Here is an 18,025-nt window from a genome sequence, read left to right as displayed (position 1 = left end):
CAAGGTTCAATTTTTCAAGTTTTTAGAAGTTCTAATAAAAAATTGCACTTTTTAGTGACAATTCAATGTCGGAGAAAAATCTCCCATCGGTCATTTAACACTTTTTTCTCCAATCCCAAAGACCTAAATTCCATTATCAGTGCGTCAAATCCCATTTTCCAAATGCAAAGGAAAGTAAATCCAAACTCCATGAAGGACAAACTTGGGACCTCGACTTGAGGTGCAAATGTACGAAGCTATATTTAAACCACAGGTAACCCGCGTTACTGTCCTACAATCGCTCTTTGTTTTTGGTCACCAAGATGCAGGCGATCACTTTATCCACGGTATTTGTTTTAATACTCAGCCAGTTTCAGTCTACTTCTAGTGCTGAATACATAAAGAAGTATCTGGTTTTCGGAGGCAATGGATTTATTGGTTCAGAACTAGTAACACTGCTACGTTTACGCAAGTCCGATGTAACCATAGTGAACCGTGGCAACTGGTACTGGGATTCTGAGATTCGTATCAAGCCCTTCGTGAAACACGTTAAGTGTGAAAGATACACGATCAAATCGTGCAGTGAATTGATTGAAGTTATAGAGGATAAAGTATACTTTGACGCCGTTTATGACTTTAGTTCTTATATTCCAGAGCACCTCCAGGTAAGAACAGACCAATATGGACCATGCCATGTGCTTTAAATAAAGTTGGAATCTACATGCCATGTATTACAACATACGGTTGATATTCTTAGAATATAGCAAAGAATTTACATTGGAGATGTGCGCGTTATTAATGTTTACCCTATATTAGTATATATATTTTTTTCTTTGCGTGACATCTCGAATACAGACGTTATTTTATTCCGGTGTCTTTGACTTCATCATTGTCAGACAACAATTGATCCGTTTGTCGTCAGACATACACAGATACAGTTGTTCATCAAAAGCGATGCCTCGTGAATTTTAAGATTTACATTCTTTCAAGTAAAAACAATTGCAAATGCAAAAATTTGCATTAGATGTTTTTTTTAGGAAAACATTAAACTTCTAATACTATTATACAATTATGATGGAAGAAGTTTAAACCTCCAGTTGAAAATGGCTGTCACGACACCTCGAATTAAGAGTGATGAGAATACGTGACATGCTATGAGGAAAAGCTTCGAGCTTCATGTTAAATATTACTAGTTTTCATTTCCGTTTCATTTTTATTCTTAAATAGCTAGAGGTTAGGAAATTGGGTAGGAAAGTTGAGCACTGGTCCGGGATCTTCGGGTGCGATATGCTGTAACATTAATGGCTTTCCATTGGTTATCATTGTAACACACTCAGTACGTCCATCTTCCTTATATGCGATTCGCGCATCACCAATATGTGTCAAAAACCACGTGAACATTTTCACTTTCAAAATCATAAAATCATATCGTAATTATTTACCTTTCTTTTGATAATTACGTTGTTTTTTTGTTTTTTGTTTTTTGTTTTTTTTTTGTGTGTGTGTTTTCGTTTTTGTTGTTTTTTTTGTTGTTTTTTTTTGTTGTTGTTGTTTTGTTTTGTTTTGTTTTGTTTTTTTTTTTCTCATCTGGTTTTCTTTCTTCCTTTGTTTTGCATATTTTTTTGTTTTTACCTTTTTCCTTTCTTTCTTTTTGTCTTTTTTCTTTCTTTCTCTCTTTTCTCTTTTCTCTTTCTTTCTCTCTTTTCTCTTACTTTGTTTTTCTTTCTTTCTTGATCTTATTTATTTTTCTTCCTTTATTTCTTCCTTTTCTTCTCAGTTTCATTCTTTTATTTCATCGTTCCTTCCTTCCATTCTTTTTGCTCCCCAAATCCGCGATATTGTAATTCTTTCTCCAGTCCTCTGTTTCCGACTGAATATTTCTTATGTGTTCCGCCATTTTCTTCTATCAAAACACCCTCACGATAAACCTGCAGCCAACTCTGTAATAGACCAATTCTGCTAACACAATGTCTTACCCAATTCAAATTAACTGGGAATACTTTTCTTTGTCCGTTTTATTTACATGCCAATAAAGCATTAACATGAATATGATATGTACTTATAATAGATCAAAGAAAAAATATTCCCAATAGGTTTGAATCGGATAAAATATTGCAGTAACCGAATTGATCTACCATTTGCGCTAGGGTGGATCTACATTCCAAAACTGGTCCATGTTGTATTTGTTTTATACCAAATTGATTACCCTCTATTAATAAAGGTTATTTCTTATCTACTTTTTAAAAATGCAGTGCACTGTGTTGTGAGATTAAATTTAGGCAGGTAAACTTCATTATCATTCAAATTATTTTTTTCGTCGTTTTTGATTGGCCGATACAACTGCAACTAATATTCTGCTCATGCGCATTAGGGTGCAAAGCTGTTTTGCTGCAAATAATACTCTGCTCATGCGCATTAACGATGCATTTTGTCAACATGGCTCGCTTCCCTGTATTTTGGTATTATGTTATTATCCTTCAAACGATACCCTGAATTAGGCTCTGGGCTAACGGCACGGCTAACTCACATATTGCGTTTAGCGGAGAGAGGAAAACCGGTGACCCCGGAATCAAAGAAGGAACCTAACAATTTTGACTCACGGGTACGCGTGGTGCCGGCTGAGTATAGGAATCGGGACCAAGACCCCAGAGGTGAAAGCCAAATGTGATACCGCTACGCCACATTGGATTCTTTGCATGTGAACGAAGGATACAAGGGGTTAGGACGAGGTTGCAAATTGATGGAAGGAGAGCTTTGTTTATTATGTGAAAGCCGAATTCGTAGTCAACTAATTCAAAATTCTTCTCTTTTAGGACGTCTTAGAATTACTACGCACTCGTGTTGGTCGTTATGTGTATATCAGCTCAGATTCAGTCTACGAAGTCTGTAAACCATCAAAGCATGGAGGTCCTAGCAAGGAATCTGATGCAATACGCCTCGAAAACTACGAACAACTGAAAGAGAAAGCAGGATATGATCACTATGGTGACTCAAAGCTAGCATGTGAAGAAGTGCTTCGGAAAGAGCATAACGAGCACCGATTGAACTACATATCCCTGAGGATACCTGACGTCATAGGACCACGTGACAACACCGATCGGTTCTGGATTTAATTTCTGTGGGTAAAGTTCCAGGATGTAATCGACCGACCAATCTTTTACCCCCCAAAGTTACATAACCAGCAACTCAGTTTCGTGATGTCAGAGAGTTTGGCGATGTTGTTGCTTAGCCTGAAAGACCTTCAACTGGACGTTTTTAATCAAGCGTACAACTTGGCTTTCAAGGAGACTGCAACGCTGAAAGAGTTTATTACTCTACTGGGGGAGTATGTGGGAGTTCCAAACGTCAAATTTGATAAAACTACAGTAGACAAAGCTTTTACTTACTACCCATCGGTTAAACGTGGACCTCTCAATATCACTAAGGCTGAAAAATTGCTAAAGTGGAAAACTTACTCTCTAATAAAAGGAGTGAAGAGGGCAGCTGAGTTTTACGATTATGCGATGAGGGCAGGTGAATTTAGAAGCAAAGAGATGGAACTATTCAAGCGTTCATTCCTGAAGACAAGCTGGAGTTGTGCAAAAAGAGGTATAAAGAGATTTATGGAATGGAACTTGAGATTAAAACATTTCCGCACAGCGAACTGTGACGATATCATACCATTGGGTATTTTTGAACTGTTCCCGGCATAGTTATGTTAGATTAACAATAAAATGTCGCTGTGATCCTTTCAGTTTATATCACTTCATCTTATCGACATTCTATCGATATTATCGGAAATCATCTTAAAAACAGGAAATCTGTAGTTAAACGAGTGGCCACAAAATTTCTAATTTATGAAAGTGATTGATTGGGGGTGGGGCTGCGAATCACGTGTCGGAAATTAATGTCTACGCATGGTAGATCACCTTCACAGTTGTTTTAAGTCATTTTTTTGCCACATTTTTACTTGAGGATTTATAATGCTAGCGCTATAAACGATTATAGAAAGCATAAAAAGGTTTGTTTGAGTTTTAAGTTTTGATTTTGATTTGTATGGATTGAGCTGGATTTTGAATTAAAAAGTGCCTGCCATTATTTTAGATATCAAGAAAGAAAAAGGGAAAAAAGGAGCAAAAGCGCGAATAGGGTGTAATGTTTAGGTCACCCATCCAAGTGCTGACCCTCCCTAGACGAGCTTGACTCCGTATCGTGAACGACAACGATTTATCCACTGGACTATGGTTCCAGGTGAATCAGCATAACAATAGCCGTGAAAACAATGCACCGAATAGACTAGACTTTTAAACATATTTTCAAATGATTCCGTGCGTGGCAGAGATGCAAGGGATTAGCCTATATGGTCTGGGGGCCGGCTGGTCTCTCCCCTGATGCTTTGGCTAGAACATTTTCTTGCGTAATTCGTACACCCAAGGGCAGAAGGATTTAATCGCCGTCATGTCCGAAGTCCATACGCCGCCTCAGCTCTGCGGATGTCTCGGGGGTATGGCAAAGTGGAATCGTATTTTATGATTTTTTTTTTTTTCTGGGTTCGAATCTCATCTTATCTAGATTACGATTTTTCTTTCTTTGATCCACTTTTTATTAGATTTAAACCTTCAACAATAAGGCAACCCTTTTAGTGAAAATAGATTAATTCCTAGTCGGTTGCTTAAGCCTGTAAGAGTCCGACCACGTTATCAGTCACTTTAGCAATGTCGATCCGCGAAACGTAGAGCTATACTTTCCTATCTTTCCTGGCAAAGTTTGCTGATAAGAACATTAACTGCACTTGGATCTCTATATCATATGACCGCAAACGACTAGTGGGTGGTGCCGTGAAGACCTCTGGGTCTGGTTCACAATTTCTTCATTTTCTTACAAGGAAAATAAAAAGCCACCGCAGTAAATAATATAATAACAAAGGATTGTAAAAAGATATAAGAAAATTAACTGTTGATTCTGACTGAGAACATTGGGATTTTTGATTTTTTGCGTCATCGCGCAAGATCAAGTTCATAAGTAGTGTGACACGGCATAACGCAAAACTGTTTATTTTATAGACTAAAAAGGGCAGAACCAGCAATTATTTTGATATTATGTAGAGAACACCTAACGTGAGAAGATCGCCTTAGAAGAGTTAAACGAAATCATTTTATGTGAAACATTTCATAATCGTTCCGCTAAGATTGCAAACTTCTTCAGGTGTAATACGCCTCTCGATCTGTGCGTGATACAGAAACCCAAGTGAACGTCTATTTGGGCGTCTTGTCTATAAAGTAATGAATTCAAGCGAAGTCCTTATTATTCCAATTGCGCACCTGTGTCACCTTTGTCAGTTTGCCTCATTGGGGACTCAAGAGGGGAAATTTCTTTTCATGAGTAGTAAAAATCTCCGTGCCTTTATGCAGGGAGTTAGAGGAAGTTGGTCTTCCGTTCTCCCTTCCACTTCCTTAACGGTTTATGCGCAGCATGTGATCATGTGTTAGAATCAAAACTCACATATAACACGTTTGTTCACATTTATTGGGGTAAAGATTTTCTGTGACTACAAAACCTGTTTGCTTCCTAGCGTTTTCCTATTAAAGCCAACTAAAGACAAACTTCTAATTCTTGCCTCTTTATCCAACGCAGAAAGTGAAAATAATTTTAACCGCTTAGTAACCAAGCTGTAAACGAAATTTTTTATGAAATATTCTACGACATCCTTGCTTTGGACTTAGTGACCTTTAAGTGGATTTGAGGTTAACCTCATTTATGTGTTCCATATCTTTATATAACATAACCTACAGCATGCTTTGTGGATAAAACTCTACTTTTAAGCCCGGTTTGTTGATAAGCGTCTCTGCATGATCTTTAAATACATCAACAGTTGGTTTATCGAAGTTTGTAAAACGAATACAGGTAAGAGTAGTTTCCTCTTTCGAGCTAAGGAAATCAATAGCTACTGAGAAAAGAATTTTGGCACATAGATCCTTGGGGAATCCAAAGATGCCACTACTGATTGCAGGGACTGCAACGCTTGTCAAGTTACGACGATGGCATTCTTCCAGAGAGTTAAGTACTGCTGATTGCAGTTCTTTCTCCTCATTTGCATCTCCCCCTCTCCACACTGGACCTATAAAAGTAAAGCAGGGATTTCCCCCGTTAGCATGTGTTGCCATCATTCCCAACAGAATGAAATAAAAAAGGACACAGGGGTAATGTTTGCTGATATAAATATGAACCTAAGAGACTAAAAAAGATAACATTTTATCAAACTCTCAAACAAACTGTCTGCTAAGCAAAGTCAGGGTACTACAAGTCATTGCTTTCACCCCCTTCGTGCCTGAGGTGTTCTTGTGTGACACCAGAGGCAACGGCTTAAAAGATTTTATCAAGCATTATCATAATTATAAGACATTGTTTATTTTTTACAGGCATAGGAAGGCTAGTGGGATGAAGGGAGCTATATAAAAAGATATGGCATTTAAGGAAGCCACCCCCAAAATAAGTAGATAATTAGAAAATTTATACAAAAAATTATCTTGTTTTAATAGGGGACCACTTTAAAAAATTCAGGTCAGGTAGTGTCATAATTTTTTTTAATTTAAAATAAACAGAAACCAACCAGCCCTCCCATGCCCGTAAAAAATAAATGGTCCTTTAAATCTGTCAAATAACTAGACTTACCAACTGCATGAATGATTACTTTGCAAGGTAAGTTTCCAGCTGTTGTCACAGCTACATCTCCTGTTGGTAGGGGACCATTTTTAGACACAAATTCATCACTTTCTTGCTGGATGATTTCTCCTCCACTACTTACAATGGCACCTGCAACCTTTAAATAAATTATAAGTATTAATACTAATAATTATTATAAATAATAAGTCTTAAGTAAAGGAATAGAGTAGAATAACATATGAAAGAAGACAAGATTGGAACAACCTCTGACTCAGAAAAATCTGAGCTCCAGACAGGAATCGAACCCATGACCCTCTGGATACTAGTCGGATGTTCTAACCACTGCAACTGGAGACAAGGGTACAATGGGTGAAGCATATGCAGACCACATCACACAGCCACGTACGATCTTGTCTTCTTTCATAAGTCTTAAGTAACATATGTTAATCAAGGTAATCCTGTTTTAAGAGCCTGTATGTTAAAAAATCCTTGTTTTCATCTTTTAGCTTTTCATAGGCTAGCTAATTAAATTCTTTTTTTTTTGTCATTATTATTCTGTTTCTTTTTCTTATCACTTATTACCATTATATATAGATCTTAGTTTCAATATAATTATTTTCCAAGCTTCATTCATTGATTACTTCATTGATCCATCCATCCATATATTTATTCATTCATCAATTCATCTATCAATCCATTCATTCATTATTGATTTTTTTTGTTTTTTGTTTTTTGTTTTTTGTTTTTTTGGTCTTGCTTTTTCACTAGTCTTTTTATCTTTTATAGTTTTATTTTTTTAACATTTACTATTCTTCTATATAATGGTTTTTTTTTTTTGGTTTTAGACCTGATAAAACACGATCTGCGAGTTTATTAAATGACTTCAAAAATTAATTAATAATAGAATGAGCATTTAGGGTCCTTATTCGTGACATGCTCTTGTACTCTTTTGGTCCTTTATAAAGATTTCAAAATCTTTATATAAAGATATCCATGTTGAACTATTATCAGGTATAAAGATCTATGCATGATGAACGTGATGGATTCGAAGGACCTGATAGGTCTAAATGCTCATTAATTATTCATGAAGTTTTGATGATATGTTAAAAAAATTGAACAGAAAGGTTTCCATACCCCTCCTCCATGCTTGAGCCAGGAGTTTGCTGCATTGACAATAGCATCAACCTTTTCCTTTGTCAAGTCATTACACACAACTAAGAAAAGAAAACATAGTTTTTATATTTGTGAATGCTTCCAACCCACAGTCTGAGTTGTGCAAAAGCATACAGTTTGCCTTAAAAATAAAACAGGGTTTTGGTGAAGGTCCACCAATTTAAAGTGTTTCATGACATTGTCAGACAACACAAACTTTTAACAGCATATGTCTATGGAATTTCATAAAATAGGCCTTGATTAACATCCACGACTTACACAAGCTTTTAGCTTTCTATTTTATCATGTTTAAATAAAGGTATTCTATTCCACTAAAACCACCAAAACTTACTTCAACACGAAAATGATTCTCCAAGTGCAATTAAGAAGAACAATAATAGCATAATTACCAGAACCAAGAACTTACTTTAAGAGCAAATAATAGCCCCCTCCGCAGACTACCCCATATATTCTCTGTTGGGAGCCCTGTGTTAAACCTCACCACAGGAAGCCCAAGGAGAAAAAACAGCCAAGGAGATTTGGAGGAGGCTTTGCAAATAAGTTCATTACATGAATTTGTTTTGGTTCTTTCATATATTTAGTATTATAAGCCATGCAGTATTATGAGAAAAAATATAGATATATATATTTACACACCCTCTATTGTTCTTGGACTCTTGTGCTTCCTTGTTGCTGCTTGAGCTGCTGATACAAACACTGCTGCCACTACTTTTGCCTAAAAAATAAATTGTTTGACGTAACTACAAACAACTGCATATAGATAGTAGTTTAATTGAAGCTCGGACATAGGTGCTAGAGAGGTTTTAGACCCCATCCCCCCACTTTTTGAGAAATTATTTTTCAAATTGAATTTTTAAAAATCCTAAATTACTAACAACTATAAAACTAAATTCTGATATTCAAAAAATAATGAAAATTTAGCAGAAGTAGCTATAGCATTTGCTATACTAGCATATAACAATCAAATCAATTAGCTAAATATAATAATATTAATAATAATAATAATAATAATAATAATCAATAGGCTATGATTCTGGGCATGGTTTGATTGCAGCCTGGAAGCACTTCTTTAGCAGTAGGATTGCAGTTAGCTGTGATTGATGTGGATATTAAATGACAATGTATATAATTTCTAATGAATGTGAGGGGGAAAATCTGGTTAAACCTTCAATGTTGCTCAGATGACCACACCCAGTACAAGCTCAGTGAGTTGGATGAGAGTCTGTCGTGCAAGAGGTTGTGGTTCATTAAAGCCTCAGCTAGAGCAACACTCAGGGTCTTTAATCTGATTAGAAGGTGCTGTATTTGTTTTAAAAATAATTATTTGCAAATGGTTATACTTTTGTTGTGGCTCAGATGACCACATAAAATGGCATATGATCCCGTCTCCTTCAGAGACATTAAAAATAGAGGGCCACATGCAAGTTTATTGATTGTGACTGTACATGTTATGACATGTCACCCTCTCTGAATACAGTAAAGTTAATTTATTTCTTATTTATTTAGCAAACCCTGAAAAAATATCCTGGCCATGCCTAATTATTGCCCCATTAGTCTTTCCTCCCATATACTAGTCTGAATGTTTGCATAACCATGAATGCAAAAGTCTGAACACTCTGATTGGATGAACTAACGTTAAGTGTCTAGTAACTGTTGTTCTAGCACTTTTGCACTAACTGGAACACTTTTATATCACACACCCTACTTATACATTCAATGTTCTATGCAAACAACACTCAACTACCATGTTAAATTAAATTTAAATTAAATTATATTTTACAACCACCATTCCCCATGCAGCGCTCTTCTGTGAGGTTCCCTCCACACGCACTACCACTACATTCTATGTTTACGACACACAACACTCAACTCACATGTTGCTTTTTACGGAGGGAGGAAACCGGAGATCCCGGAGAAAACCCTCGTGGCAAGGGAGAGAACAACACAACAAACAAATTCAACTCACATAAGATCCAGTCTGAGCCAGGGCTCGAATCCGGACGACAGCGTGGTGAGAGGCGAGCGGTAAACCACTACGCCACCCATGCCACACACATGCCATGTTCATTTTTATGAAGGGAAAAAAACCCTCATAGCATACAAGAGAACAACACATCAAACAAACTCAATGAACATATAGTATCTGCAGGGCTAGAAACTTATTAAAAAACCTCTGTGGTGAAAGTGAGGACGCTTTAGCAGCATTTCCCATACATGCTACCCGTAAAAAAAAACATTCGCAGAAAATCATTATGCAAAGTGCAGTGGTTTTCAGATGTTTTATATAAGAAGTCCTGGCAATGTGTTTGGATCAGATAATTGAGAAAGAGAAAACAGTTCTTTCACTTGATACGAAATCTGTTCTAGTCCCCAGACTACTATAAAATCAAGACAATTACTACTGCAGCATTTGTCTACTTGGCACAGTTTCCATGGCGATAGGCTTAATATGAGAGCACTAAAGATGCTGTACCCCAGAATTATAAATATTTGCAATCATTTCCACTAGAATAGAAAGTTATAGACACGGAAGCCACGTTGGTCCTAGGGAACTAACTAGCGAAAAATGATCAGACAACACTGTTGCTAAAACCCAAGATGGCGACAAGATTATCCCGACCACGTAGGGAAAGTGAGTTTGATTATTATAAAATATGCTCGTATAAACAACTGTCAATAAGAGAATAAGATTACCCTAGCATAAAATGTTTAAAATGTCCATTATATCATCCAAAACTGGAAAGATAGCTGCAGTTTTAGAAAAAAGATCTGCACTTTAAAAATTATGCCTACGGCATTAATTACTGGAAGTTTACCTTATTTGTGGCACTAGAGTTGAAGCCGTTACTTATAAGAAATCCAAATCTAAGATTAAGGAGTAACCTTGAAGCTATAACACCCGGCCATATCATCGTGGATCGAGTACATAAACTATTACAGTAACTCTTTCGTTTTTACTTGACTGATTTAAAGACATGGGCTACCTTTGTCCTATCCCACAATGCATTGTAATGCAGTAAAAAATATTTCTGTCTCGTTTTTCTTTTTTCTTTTCCATTTTTCCTCTTCTTTTTTATCTCATACTTTTTAAGCAATTCGCATGTCCAAGATGTGAAGTAATCTCTAATAATACTCAAGATAGCAGCGCTGTCAACTCTGACGTCATTTTCACTTTAACGTCCAAATACTTCATAGTTTAACTGTAATGGTTTTCCTGCTTTTCTCTTCCTATTAGATTTGCTATCCATACAAATTATTTATCCTTTCGCTTGAGTAATTGTATTATATTAGTTCTGATTAATTTGGACTGTTTTTTGGCTATGCCACCGCTATATTATCAAGATAAAGACTATGGGCGCTTTGGATCACTCGTAATAGGAGAGAGCTGAGGCTTCGGGAACGGGCCGTCTCGATGTCAGATGAACAAAATAGGAAAAGTCGAAAAGGGCAGAGCAGAGAACGCAAATTCTTGGCGCAAATACCTTGTATAAATGCACAGCAACTCATAGTAAAGGAGTCATAATTGAACCACTACTGTCAAATTTTCACTTTTCGTGGCAGAATGGTACACTACGGTTTGTTTGGCTTGAGTAAATATTAAATAACCACCCACCAACTTTTCTCCCACCTTTCGAAGTTCATTTTCCAGCTTCCTGTTTCTGTTTTCTTACCTAATATTTGGTGCGCATCTTTGCGCAGTACATAAATAGATTATTTTCTAAGATTGAATAACTGACTTGTAACTAACTGTTTCTAATAATAAAGTTTAATAGCAGTTGCCTTATTCAGAGTCACGCGATTGCGACGGGTTTTTATGGTTCTTATTTATAAAAAAAGAATTGCTGATAAATTAAGTAACCAACCTCGAAATGTGGCCTTCTTAGCGGAATTTTGAAGGAATAATTACAAAAAAATGTTTTCAGTTGTCATGACTGCTGCTATTTTGGTGAGAGATGATGATAATAAGAGATGATAAGAATGATAAAACCAGACTGTAATATCAAGACAAGCTCAAGTGCTCAATGCTGTCCCGCCTTACGTCCCAGTTTCAAAACTACTTTAGTGTTTGAACTAGTTTCAGCAATATTCGAATTTATTTAAACATTCTTGATCTGCTCAAGTTTCTGGATATGCCAGCCATATATTTCTGACAGTGCATATTTATAACACGCATAAAGGCTGAGGCGTTTATGATTCTATGATTGGCTGAAGGTGACTAATCAATCAGTTATATCAGTACTGGTATTGAGGCCAAGTGAACATGGTTTAATTAAAATGCTAATCAATCAAAGCTAAGAATGAGACACAAGCTTGAAGAGTGAAAAAGTGCTTTGTTCAGGATGTAATTTGAATCACTGTTCGAGAGCTGCTGCAAAATTGCAATATGTAAAATAACATTAGCCTCATTATTGTTCATCCAGAACCTGACACCCATCAGTCTAGTTCGATGTTTGAAAAATCTCAACCCGACTATGTTTTTTTCGATTAGGTATAATTTCAGTGCGAAGGGTTAGAGTTGAGTATAAATTTAGAGTTATGGCTAGCGCTTAAGATGATATTTCTTATGTTTTTCATGGTCAAGGGCGGAACCAGGGGAGGGGGGAGGGGGGGAGGGGGAAGGGGGAGATGGGGGTAATGATGAATTCGGTGACTAGCCAACCCCATTTTGAGTTGGAAAATAACGGCCTTTCTAGGTAACAATCACCCCCTTGAAATCCTTCGAATTCTTAGGCCGCCACTGATGGTGTATCTTCGATGTTATATATTTTTTACTTCTTATTTCGATCCCTCCTGATGTGACAAGTCATGCAAGTTTTATGAACTAGAAAATTTTTTTGATTCTTTGTTCAAGTTTTAGCTACAAAACGTTAACATTAAGATTTCTTAGCTTACGAGTGATTCTCAGAAAAGTAGCATGTTCCAGACAAATGTGTTAAGGAAACGCTCTCATAGTTTACGATTTATACTGAAAGATACAAATGCTTTCAACTTGTTTAAAATCTTATTTATACAAATACAATTATTCTATGCTTGGATGAAAATGTCAAATAATATTCATCTACAAATTTGAGTAATGAAATTTTAAGCTGTTTAAAAGGACCGCAAGGTTTAGTTAAATGAGAAGAACAGAACTCTCTCTCTCTCTCATATTTTATGTACTGCTGCAAATATTTCATGATTAGAACTCTTTTTTCTCGTTAGTAGTTTTATTTATATCAAAAAGTAATAATACCAGAGGTTACAAATTACTTAACCTTCTCGAGTTATGAAAGGACTTTTTAGCAAACTGCTGGCTTGTGTCGAGTTAATGACCGCGGTACTTGATGCATGTAGAATAACAACATGATATTTATGGCAATCAAAGAAAAATTTAAATCGAAAATTCTTTTTCCTCTTCATACATTTCATGAGTCTAACATAGGCGGGGGAATCGGGTGGTGGGATTGTCCTATTACTGCAAAATTTTGGCATATAAATTTAACTTTAAATATTTTAACAAAAGTAAAAGTTATTAGACATGCATGGACGAGGTAATCAAGAAAAACATCGAGTTATGAAAGGACTTTTTAGCAAACTGCTGGCTTGTGTCGAGTTAATGACCGCGGTACTTGATGCATGTAGAATAACAACATGATATTTATGGCAATCAAAGAAAAATTTAAATCGAAATTCTTTTTCCTTTTTATACATTTCATGAGTCTAAGGGGGAATCGGGTGGTGGGATTGTCCAGTATTACCGCAAAATTTTGGCGTATAAATTTAACTTTAAAATATTTTAACAAAAGTAAAAGTTATTAGACATGCATGGACGAGGTAATCAAGAAAAACATAGCATGGAGTTCATCAAAGTGAATGACTTATGAAGGGTCTTTTTGGGTCTTTTGACTGACAACTGTAGTACATATACACTCTAGTAAACTGTTAACTGTTTTCAGGTGGATCAGCAGGCAATGTAGTGATCATGCATCTCCACCCCCCCACACCCTCCTTTCAAATCGTTCCGCAGCCTCTGCCTAATATACTGCCATCCTCCGTCGACCAGCGCCCATTTTCAGTTCCAGGACAGAATCGAAGCCGATAAATATCTGTCCGTTTAAAATTCACATCATAAACGAATGATCAGCTACGCTTTGCTTCCTATGATATTACTACAAGCAATGTCGTACCGAACAATCAAAAGAGATCGATATCCATATATAGACAATTGGGTAAGTGGGCAATGTACAGATAACCAATTACAAATAAGTAGTGTTGATGCAAGCCAACACCCTTTAAAATTACCTTTAAACATTTTCTTTTTCTTTACAGACCTCATTCCTTTGGCTGGCTTGCTCAGAGCAAGGAGTTCTAATCTTTTTTTCGGATCTCAGTCGGAATTACCAGAAAATGATTTTTCATAAAAGTTTTCTGCTTTTCGCAGACTCTGGCCACTGAGGAAGAGAAAGATGAGAAGCTAGAGAGTCTTCCGGCAGAGTTAAGAGCAGATAATCTTCCCACCGCTAAACCAGCTCCTAGTTTTAAAATCTTGGCAATCCTTGCAAGAATGGAAGCAAGGTAGGCAAACCAAGTACCAGACTGCTTAATGCTATTTAGATTGTTAGTCATTGACTTCAAGCTCAAGTTGATTTATAACTTTTGTATATCTCATACATGGCGTATATTTTCAATCAGTGAAAAATAACTAATTATTTTTTACAGAATTCGACGTCTTGAAGCCCTGGGTGTGCAGCAACTCAGAGGTACATTCCGCATCGTATCATCTTAATTTTTTTAAAGGGAATGATTACATTCGGAAAGCTATAAATGATCTTGCTTGTTTTTGATAGGAAGAGATGGTCGTGATTGTACGCGACAGGTCACCAGGCCCAGAAGAGTTGTCCGAGAGACACTGGGTACTATTGCGATAGAACTAAGATAGTTAACACAGCACGTGAACTTTAGTTATGAAATTTAGTTATTAAGAGGAATATGGGAGATTGTTATTGAGTTTTTCTTTTGGATTCGATAGGGACACATTCGGTAAGTCTATTATAGTTTGTATTAGATCACACAGATTGATTCTAAGACTCTCTTTGATTGTATTTATAGTGAACCGCGCATCGATACACGACACATCGACGCATCAACACAGCATACTTTCGAGAATTTCTATCTTGTGGCATAATAACGACATGAGAGATAATGAATCTTCGTTTAATCTGATTAGGAAATAGATGTATGTATTGAATGCGAGTTTCATGAAGGACCCAATAAATATAGATTGATGAAAGCATAGTTAATATCGATGAAAGGCAAGAATATTTTCTACAGTGATGGTATGCCAGGGAATCCAGGTATATAAAAATGCTACATATTTTAAAATCAAATATGCTTTAGTAGAGATAGAGTATATCTTTCAATTCTTGCACTCCTTTGGCGTTTTGATATAGATACACTGACCACACCAGTGTGCAGCAGTGTAAAAATAAAATTTAAAAAACATACAAAACCGTCACGGCGGAATAACTTTTAAGCACAAGCTTGTGAAAACACAATTAATTAAATGGTTTAAATCAAATAACTTCATTATATGACATTTGTAGATGATTGATTTTTCTCAATTAATGATATCTACCATGCATAACAAAAAGGCATAGCTGCACGTAATACATTAGAGTGATTGCCATATGACCGTGAAAGAAAATAGACCATTTAGTTTGTAATAGTTGATAAAGAACAAAAGAAAATCATTGGTTTAGAGTCTACTACTAACTATTAGTTTGCCTATTCTTTCACGATCATATGAAAATCACTCTAGGCTAGATCATTTGGCTATAAATGAAGGTGATAAAATTTTGTCAAGAATAATTGTTGCTCAACAGAGCATACCCAAATATACGCGTATATTTTCAGATCTTTCTTTCTTTCTCTTGCTGTAGTATATATAACATATTCAGTTTGCGTTAATATTTCAGAAGTTACTTTTACATTTAACTGATTTATAATCAAGACGATTTAAGGTATAAGTGTTTAACATAGGAATTTTCTTTAGTTTTGCCGAAATTTAACCTATCTATTAATTTATAGGGGCGTAGGCAGGGGGAGGGGGTAAGGTGGCCAAGGTTCCCTCCTCGTTACAACAAAGGGAGGCTTTTCATAATTCATATGGTAACTTTCGATTTAATTTTTAATTTCTTTAATAAAATGAAGTAAAAGGTAATCACGCTTTTTTCCTGTTGTTTTTTGTTTTGGTTCCACGTTTTGGGCGGCAGACTCAAATACTTGAAATGGGGGATTTTTGAATCTCCCCCCTCCCCCTCGGAAAATCTTGGCTAAGCCCTTCTCGGGTGCTCCAAACTAAACTAAAGTCGAAAAAGTTTTGCGCTACTATACATGGACACCATTTGTCTTGCTTTGCTTCAACGTACTTAAAGTATGGACTACAAATATTGCCACACTTGCCGTGTAAAATGCTCAAACTTTAAAGTGTTGCTTTTTCTTCTTCTTTTTTTTTTTTTAATCAGGAAAGGACGGTCACAATGGAAGAGATGGTGAACAAGGACCAAGGGGTGAGAAATAAAAGCCTGACCAGCCACAAAGCATCCATACTTAATCAGAGCATGCAGCAACGATTGACTGTCGATGATACGATAATTCCAAACAAAACTAGCTTAATATAGCGAAACCTTTCGTCTCAATTGAGTCTGAACTATTAATTCATTATACTATATAAAGGTATAAAAATCACTGAAACTAGCTAACACAAATGTATGGAATTTCAATTTCAAATACGTGGTTCAATTTTTTCAATACCCCATACTGTAAGTCAAAGATAAGGGTTGACTTTCTATACAATCTTGCCCTGTCCTTCTACTTTCCTTATAATTAAAGTAGATCCTACATTGTGCTTAAACATTTTTCGTTTGTAGGACCAAGAGGATTTCGAGGGGTTCGAGGAATCAATGGAGCAAGAGGTCCTCGAGGACCTCCAGGTGGCGGGGTGCAGTACGTTAGATGGGGAAAGACTTCTTGCCCTCGTATTTCTTCTCTCGTTTACAAAGGTAAAGAGTGAGATTTTTCAACTTGCGCTGGAGTTATGCTTTGTTAACTACACTGTCTTGTCTTACGTGGGTACTTTTTGTGTTGTTTTTTTTTTTGTTTTTGTTTTTGTCTTCGCTTTTTGTTTTGTTTTTGTTTTGCACATGTAATGTGCGTCAGCGTCTTGTGTTATGTTTTGTTCACGGATTCCTTCGTTTTGGGGTTCCTTTCTATTGTCAAGATAAATTGAAATATTGAAATGTTATTTGAATTTAATAATTATATTTCTTCACTAAGGTATCATTGGTGGAGAGCACTACACGCATACTGGTGGTGGCACAAACTACATGTGCCTCACAGAGAATCCCAAATATGTGAATGCCAAACCTGGTTTCCAAAATGGTGGAAGAATGTATGGTACCGAATACGAAGTCAGCGACAACGCGCAGTTATTCACAAAACCACTTCATGATCACGAAGCTCCATGTGCTGTATGTTATGCACCTTCCCGTACTGCCAAATTGATGATCCCTGGGACAAACGTGTGTCCCGCGGGATGGAAGACGGAGTACTGGGGCTACCTAATGACGGAGCATTACTCTCATCCCCACCCAAGAGATTTTATCTGCGTCGACAGGGATGCAGAAACTGTCGTTGGTTCGCATAAGAATTATAATGGCGCTCTTTTGTATCCAGTTCAAGGGGTTTGTGGTTCTCTGCCTTGCAATCCTTATAAGCAAGGCTTAGAATTGACATGCGCAGTGTGCACAAAGTAACACTGTTAACGAAAAAATGATGACACGCTTATTACTGTATGCTAAATAAAACACGCTCTCCAAAGCAATATATGTAGGATGTAACAGTAGAATCGGTCATAATAAAAAGGCCGATAATTAGAAATCACAAAGTGAAATAAATGCATCGGTGTATAAATAATTCAAGAAAAGCTTAGAATAAAATATTCATTCATTAAGTACGATTTGACATGGATATTTGTATATGATGTACACCTACTTGCAAGAAGGTTGTCATGCAAGAATAGAACATTTGTCATTTAGTAAATTAGTGATTTAGTAAATGTACCTCTATTACTCCGACGAAGGACTAGCGTCCGAAACGTCAGTAAGTTTTTTCATCTTTTCACGGTGTATAATTTACCTATTCATCATTACTAGTAAATTTACCGATTAGGAATAAATTATCACTGACGTCA

The 18,025-nt window shown here is 36.3% G+C and overlaps 2 protein-coding genes and 1 pseudogene across 5 annotated transcripts; 2 read left to right on the top strand and 1 right to left on the bottom strand.

Moving 5' to 3' along the window:
• Window positions 1–280: 280 nt before the first annotated feature.
• Window positions 281–4,056, top strand: LOC148909589 (uncharacterized; annotated as a pseudogene). Its single transcript, XR_016120419.1, has 2 exons — window positions 281–644; window positions 2,793–4,056. The product of XR_016120419.1 is annotated as an uncharacterized LOC148909589 (transcript).
• Window positions 4,057–5,463: 1,407 nt separating this feature from the next.
• On the bottom strand, window positions 5,464–10,783 carry LOC148909588 (uncharacterized). The gene is made up of 5 exons (XM_089034445.1): window positions 10,611–10,783; window positions 8,431–8,509; window positions 7,756–7,835; window positions 6,631–6,778; window positions 5,464–6,076 (listed from the first exon to the last, which is right to left on the bottom strand). Exons 1-5 carry the CDS (start codon window positions 10,704–10,706, stop codon window positions 5,745–5,747), a joined length of 735 nt encoding a protein of 244 aa, XP_088890571.1. The 5' UTR covers window positions 10,707–10,783; the 3' UTR covers window positions 5,464–5,744.
• A 3,335-nt stretch (window positions 10,784–14,118) lies between these two features.
• On the top strand, window positions 14,119–17,785 carry LOC116307953 (uncharacterized). Of its 3 annotated transcripts, XM_089034623.1 has the most exons (7): window positions 14,119–14,349; window positions 14,494–14,534; window positions 14,622–14,814; window positions 14,884–15,128; window positions 16,299–16,343; window positions 16,704–16,835; window positions 17,110–17,785. In XM_089034623.1, exons 4-7 carry the CDS (start codon window positions 15,080–15,082, stop codon window positions 17,586–17,588), a joined length of 705 nt encoding a protein of 234 aa, XP_088890749.1. In that variant the 5' UTR covers window positions 14,119–14,349; window positions 14,494–14,534; window positions 14,622–14,814; window positions 14,884–15,079; the 3' UTR covers window positions 17,589–17,785. The 3 variants fall into 3 exon arrangements, with proteins under 3 accessions (XP_088890749.1, XP_088890748.1, XP_088890747.1); XM_089034622.1 differs by having other exon boundaries at window positions 14,622–15,128; XM_089034621.1 differs by lacking the exons at window positions 14,622–14,814; window positions 14,884–15,128.
• Window positions 17,786–18,025: the final 240 nt, after the last annotated feature.

Source organism: Actinia tenebrosa, unplaced genomic scaffold (genome assembly GCF_029948245.1).
Source record: "Actinia tenebrosa isolate PJP-AT-01 unplaced genomic scaffold, QUT_ActTen_1.0 PGA_scaffold2__45_contigs__length_23673736, whole genome shotgun sequence".
Taxonomy (NCBI): Eukaryota; Metazoa; Cnidaria; class Anthozoa; order Actiniaria; family Actiniidae; genus Actinia; species Actinia tenebrosa.
Note: the sequence above shows the minus strand (reverse complement) of the source record. Positions and strands in the feature narration are given on the sequence as shown.

What these genes read in the sequence shown, in the direction of transcription:
- LOC116307953 (XM_089034621.1), top strand. An exon ending in GGGTGTGCAGCAACTCAGAG is followed by an intron (nt 14,535 to 16,298) that starts GTACATTCCGCA and finishes TTTTTTAATCAG; the next exon opens with GAAAGGACGGTCACAATGGA. An exon ending in TGGTGAACAAGGACCAAGGG is followed by an intron (nt 16,344 to 16,703) that starts GTGAGAAATAAA and finishes TTTCGTTTGTAG; the next exon opens with GACCAAGAGGATTTCGAGGG.
- LOC148909588 (XM_089034445.1), bottom strand. Translation starts at nt 10,706, where the DNA reads ATGATATGGCCGGGTGTTATAGCTTCAAGGTTACTCCTTAATCTTAGA. An exon ending in GAGTCCAAGAACAATAGAGG is followed by an intron (nt 7,836 to 8,430) that starts GTGTGTAAATAT and finishes TTCTTTTCTTAG; the next exon opens with TTGTGTGTAATGACTTGACA. An exon ending in GGCTCAAGCATGGAGGAGGG is followed by an intron (nt 6,779 to 7,755) that starts GTATGGAAACCT and finishes ATTTATTTAAAG; the next exon opens with GTTGCAGGTGCCATTGTAAG.